The sequence below is a fragment of the Notolabrus celidotus genome, chromosome 2 (assembly GCF_009762535.1).
Source record: "Notolabrus celidotus isolate fNotCel1 chromosome 2, fNotCel1.pri, whole genome shotgun sequence".
NCBI lineage: Eukaryota > Metazoa > Chordata > Actinopteri > Labriformes > Labridae > Notolabrus > Notolabrus celidotus.
Window position 1 is genome coordinate 20124727 of NC_048273.1, and position 6000 is coordinate 20130726.

At 39.6% G+C, this 6000-nt stretch overlaps 1 protein-coding gene across 4 annotated transcripts; it reads right to left on the reverse strand.

Annotated features, from left to right (window-relative positions):
* Nucleotides 1–384: 384 nt before the first annotated feature.
* spata1 (spermatogenesis associated 1) lies at nucleotides 385–5793 on the reverse strand. Of its 4 annotated transcripts, none has more exons than XM_034710897.1 (12): nucleotides 5294–5793; nucleotides 5064–5170; nucleotides 4385–4502; nucleotides 4116–4169; nucleotides 3404–3812; nucleotides 3098–3242; nucleotides 2930–2990; nucleotides 2567–2684; nucleotides 2352–2477; nucleotides 1998–2173; nucleotides 1638–1736; nucleotides 385–717 (listed from the first exon to the last, which is right to left on the reverse strand). In XM_034710897.1, the coding sequence occupies exons 1-12, from the start codon at nucleotides 5351–5353 to the stop codon at nucleotides 568–570; spliced, it is 1623 nt and encodes a 540-aa protein (XP_034566788.1). In that variant the 5' UTR covers nucleotides 5354–5793; the 3' UTR covers nucleotides 385–567. The 4 variants fall into 4 exon arrangements, with proteins under 4 accessions (XP_034566788.1, XP_034566796.1, XP_034566805.1 ...); XM_034710905.1 differs by having other exon boundaries at nucleotides 2939–2990; nucleotides 5294–5792; XM_034710914.1 differs by having other exon boundaries at nucleotides 3416–3812; nucleotides 5294–5791.
* Nucleotides 5794–6000: the final 207 nt, after the last annotated feature.

A 6000-nucleotide genomic window follows, 5' to 3' on the forward strand; every position in this document is an offset into this window, starting at 1 on the left:
CAACTTCAAGACAGAGTAAGACTCAGTCTGACCCCACCTTAATCCATCATGAGCATTGCACATCGCAGTATTTAGCTAGCTTCCTTTTAACAGGCAGAAAAATCAGGCAGAACCAGACTCATGTTAGACAGCCACCATGCCTCGACTGAGTTGGGTCTGGAAAGACAGATAGAGGGGAGTAAGAGAGAGAGGTGATAGTGATGAGATGAGTAGTAGAAGCTGTTGCCGCTGAAGTCCAGTACGTCCCTTTACAACCCTTCGGTGCACAAGCAGGTCACTCCCACAATCTAAGTTTAATCTTTACTAATTCAGCAACATACTGAAAACCCCTGTGATACTTGGAAGGATAATTCAACAGTAACAACACAGTGAAGAAATCAGATATCAAACAGCACATGAAGTTTAATACACTGCAGCAAAAGCTAGCACACAATGTCACACTCAGGTGCAAATAAAATAAAATGTTTAAAATCAACACCAAAATAAGATATATACATCAAACAACATCCATCTGTCCGAGCATAAGTGGGGCTGGACTGTCATGTCCACTATTCTGTATATGTTTCATTAAATGGAGGTGTTCTGAACTTGTTGTCTGTCCTGTCTAGTGCCTCCTAAGCTCAGACAGGCAGTGTGAGCAGGATTAGAGGATTGACTCTTCTTCTGGGCCAGCTCAGCCTTCAAGGCCCTGAGTTCTGTGGCTGCCTGTTTCCTCAACTACAAGAACAAATTTAAATACATGTTATATTAATATACATATCACCAGATGGCAAACAAAACATCAAGCCTAGAATTTCTAACTACGTCAATTAATGTTAAATAAAGAGACACAACACTACCTCCCAGTCACATCACATTGTTTATTACCTTGTGTGGTACAGGTCAAATAAAACATTATTAAACGTTGAAACATATGAACCAGAAGCAAAGTGGATGTAGGGCTAAAGTCTGATTTGTTCCTCTCAAGTAAATAGTTTTCCCTTGTTTGGTTATTTCCTGTGTTTGTTAGCATGCAATCCAAAACTGTAGGAGGCTAAAAATTAACAGAAATGATTTCCCTTTTTAAAAAAAAGTTTATTAAATATCACCGGACAAGTTATGGACCGGGAAACAACTGCCTTCATTGTGCAGTTTTACCTTTGTTCAAAGTTTTTTTTGGAGCCATGAGGGATTCAAGTGTTTATATTATGTTATTTTGAGGTTTAGGGTAGGATATTGTTTGTATACTTTTTGTGGTGTTATTTTTGTTGTTTGTTTAAGATATGGTTTATTTTTGGGTCAGTTAATTAAGTTATTTACGGGTCATGTGTTAGGGGCGTGGATATTGAGTTCATTTAGGCCACCTGTTTTCTTTTGTTTGCAGGTAGAGAGAGGGGGGTGAGCTGGGTCTCTGTGCTTTTTGTTGACCGCTTATGATCGCTGTTTATCACTTCTTTTCGCTATTTTCTGTTTGTGCACTTTATCATGAGTTGATTATCCTTTTTCGTTAATAAAAGGTTAAACTTACTTTTTTGTGCAATGTTTTTTGCTTTTAGCACATCTGACAGTAACTAGGCCCAGCCTCTCAGCGGCTTTTGGCTCTTCGTAGCCGCTACATTTGTATTGACATTTGTGTGGATTAAGAGACAATAACTCACCTTGATCTCTGTCACTAGCTTCATCTTGGCATCCTCTGCCTTCCTCTTCAAGTTGTCAATCTCATAACTCTCTGTCATGATCTGAATGATGAGCTCGTTCTGAAATTCAGAATCTACATTCAGATATTTACGGCGCTTTCAGGGATTACATTTCTTAGGATATTAATGGAATTCAACTTGTTTCCACTTATGTAATGTGAAAATGCAAGCAGTGTCTTGTGTTCAAGCTAAATACTTAGAATGGATCTGCGTAAAAATAAATATTCTCAAGAAAAATGATTCATCCAGATGTTTGCTTTGCCTTTACTAATTGTTGTAGCACTTACTACGGATCAAATATTAAAATTAATCTGATTTTACCCTTATGGACGGTTTGCCTTGTCGTCTTGGCTTCGCTCTGCTGTCTCTGGCCTGAAGCTGGTGCAACAGTTTGTTGTAGAATGTCTCCAACTCTTGTCGTAGGTTTCTCAGACTTTCCTCCAGTGGTGCCGTAGCCTTCTTGGTTTCAAAATATTTCTTCTTCCAACTGTCACGTGCTTGATGTTAAAATGTAGACTATATGGCTAAAATATTCATTCAAAATCTCAAATAATAATTTACCATGTATTGCACCACACAAGGAACAATTACTAGCACTGCCTTTGGGTTTGCAGACTAACACAATAATCCCTCTCAAATGTGAGGTTTGTGATAAACATTTTTTACACTGCTCACCTTGGTTCCTGCGGTGTCTATTTTGAGCCAATAAATCTTTCCCCTTTCTTAGTAACTCTTGTCTGGTCCACTCCAGCTGCTTCCTCTCCTCCCTCACCAGCTTGATCTCATCGATCAGTTCCTCCCCTAACAGAAACAAACCGTTTAAGCCAGTTCAAAGACAAAAGAGAAAGACAAAAGCCAAGCACTGACTTGAGTGTCTGCTGATCTCTTACTATTTGTTGGGTAGATGAGAGAGGTAGACTTCTTTTGAGTGACCTTGGCCATGTTCAGATCTGGAGGTGGGGAGGTGCAGCGGACTGGCCGAGACAGCACAGCTGGACTTTCTGTCACCTTAAAACCGGCAATAGATACAACAACATGAGTCTTCGGGGGGATTTTCATGGACATGTCTGTATAGCAGTTCTTAGCTAACTTCAAAGACCTCACACATTCCACTACGCCCACCTGCTGGCAGTGGCATTTGTACCTATTACTATACCACACAACTTGCGAGACACTTCTGCTTGTTTTGAAAGCACTCTAAAAACAGAAGATAAAATCCTGCCACAAATTCTAAAGTTTTGTGAACAACTTACTCTACTTACTGATTGAGTCATGATGGACTTTAGTCCATATGCATCTTTTGATTTCCTGAGCCTGCAAACAGACAGAAAAAGGCTCAGAACCAGAAGTATTACTTTTGCCTACTACAAAGTACAAAGGTGGCACTAAGTAATACTTTGGTGTGCTAGGCCGCACAGTACCCGTCTGTGAGGGAGAAGACCGAATCCCCGTCATCCAAAGATGGAGCTACTCCTGAATCTCTGGCCGTTCTGTTCTGTCTGATGTGCTGGATCTTCTTCTTAGTGCAGTTATCTTTCTCCTGTGACTCCTTCACTGGAGCCGAATCTGTCCCACAGATTTTTAAGGTTGAGTAAGTAAAAAAACAAAAACTTTAGAGTTCAGTATTGTAATGTGTGATCCAAGAGATTAGCTTCAAAAAAGACCTAAAACGTCATTAATGTTGTGACTTTTCAATGAATATGATGTATTTTTTTAAAGGGTTATACCTTTAATTTTACCTTTATTCTCTGAGACAGACTTTGGTGCCCTGTGAGTCTGAGGCTTCGTTTGGCAACAACCCTTCTCTGCCCAACTTAACTTGTCTGAGGAAAGGCCCTCCTCCTCATTATCTCTTTCTGACTCTGAAGAACTGTAGCTCTGCTCATCATCATCCTCCCCTTCCTCTTCCTCCTCCTCTTCCAGGCTGGAGGTGGGAGGTGGCTGATGGGAACACTTGGGAATGAGGGGGAATTTAACGGGCTCTTTTGTTCCTGTTGGCAGACTGCAGGTCTTGTGAGGGTGGTAATAGATGTGGTGGTCTTGGGAGCTGATGCTGGTGTCTGGGCTAAGAGACTGGGAGCAAACACTGCTGTCAAGCTCCTCTGTGGGCAGCAGGTAAAGCTCCGGCTGTGGGGCCTGTCAACAACATGAGATAATTGGAGTTTTATTGGTGCATGATGAAGCAGTCTGTTGATGTCAGATTCCAGAAAATGCAACACATTTGTGACTGGAAGCTCCAGAGTGTATAAGGGTATTTAACATTTAAGTTATCAGTACAACCTCAAATGCTTTTTCAAAATCTCACCAAACATATGAGGAAATGTTATGATTATTACCTTCAACTTAAATCTCTGATTCCTGTTAGTAATAAAAGGAACTATGCCAAAGACAAAGTCACCAACTTTAGAGGAGAAAGTATCAAAAAATAGATCTACATACATACGGTGGAGCAAATGTTTTCACTTTGAGATCCCTCTCCTGTCTGCTCTTGACCTGTTGATGGAAAGAATGTGTTTTTTTGTAAAAGACATGGCAGTAAAAACTACACTCACTCTCACCACGTGCACGTGCTTTACACTCTTCAGTGTAGCGGTTGAATAGTGAGCTTGTTAATCAAATGGTCTGCTTTGTTTCTTTACTGTTGGCCCGGAGAAACACAACCAGCTATAAAAGTAAAAAAAGCACAGTAAACAGCCAGCTGCACTCACCAGTGCCAAACTGCGGCCAACACATTTCAGGAAAGAGAATTTGTCTATACTCCTCTCAGTGCCAAGAAGAGCTCCCAGCTCGCTCCTCAGAGATTTCAGGGTGATATCAGGATAAACCCTGCCATCACAGGGAAAAAAGGTCAGACTGACCTGTACATCATTTTTAGAGCTTCAATTTGCATATTAATATTGTATACACATATACAGGCTTACAAGGGCAAAGTAACAACGTGCATGATTGTACTGTGAAAAAACTTTGAGATACCAACATGCATTTGGATATTTGTTGACTGAGAAGTTATGAAACTGCACAACATTTTAGATATATATATTGTATGTTTTACGTTGTGTTTTTTTTTTATCTGACAGCAGTAGCTTTGCAGATAAGGAACAGAAGAAAATAATGCATGTTTCATGGTTCATATGGCCAAAAAAATTAAACAGTTAAAAGACTTGAACTGAACTTTTCATTTAAATTCACCACTGTAAATATATTTATACCACTGAAGCACCAGGCTTCCTCATCAAGTGCTGACTGCTGAGGTCAGCATGTATTTAAAATATCCATTTACAGTAGAGCTAATATCCTTTGCATGTGCACAGCTACAGCATTTTAACAAAAAAAATGATCTTATTCTTCTCTGAGTTTGCTATGTTGAAATAAAATAAAAGGTTTCACCTGATGAAGCCTGCAGATACGAAGTTCTCTATGGCTTCTACAGGGACTTTGTTGAGCTTCACATTCCACTGATCATCTGGCACATACAGGACATGGAGCTCAACAAACTAAACGCAGAAATAAACACAGTTGTAAATTGAGATGATAAGCGATTGACATTTTACATTTTTAGGACTATCTTATTTTAAGTTTAGGCTAGAATCGTCAGATTTAGGACCAAAAAGACATACCTTGCAACTAGCTGGTCTCCTGTTTTCAGTGTATCTCACTGACTCGCAAGACAGCTCCATTATAGGACGAGTTCACCACAAGGAGAGGAAGACAGACAAACTGCCTAATAATAGGTTTTTCGGATTTCCGTTCAAGGTTTATCCGCATGAAGTTTTGTTGTTGCTTTCTGTTTTTTGCTCAGCGAAGGCATGGATTGCCAAGAAACAATCTGCTGGGATCAAACACAGTCAGTCGTCCAGTGGAGTTTCTTTAAAGAGAGTGCCAGCAGTGGTTGCTCCGGTGCTGCTGGTGCTGGTGATGATGATGACGATGACTGCTGCTGCAGAAGGACGCAGCTTACCCATCTGTTGTGAAGTCTGCCTTTGTCCTGACGAGTTCATATTTTACATTCACTCATACTCCGTTTTTCGATACGAGTTAAATCAAAGTGTGTATGTTATCATTTCAACAAACGTAGCAAAGACAACATTTGACGGTAACCTTCTTCTTTCCAAAGCAACATATTTAGCTTTCACTTTGTAATTGAAGTTCATTTGCAAAAACAGATCTCCGTTTTTTAAATGTTCAAAAAACATATTTCCTTTTAATATACATTTTTAATAAAATTACATTTTTAAGATACCGCTAATTAGTAATGTCATTTTGACTTAGTAAAAGCCACCCAACTTCAATTGATTGATAATACCTAAAGCCAGTTATAGATAAA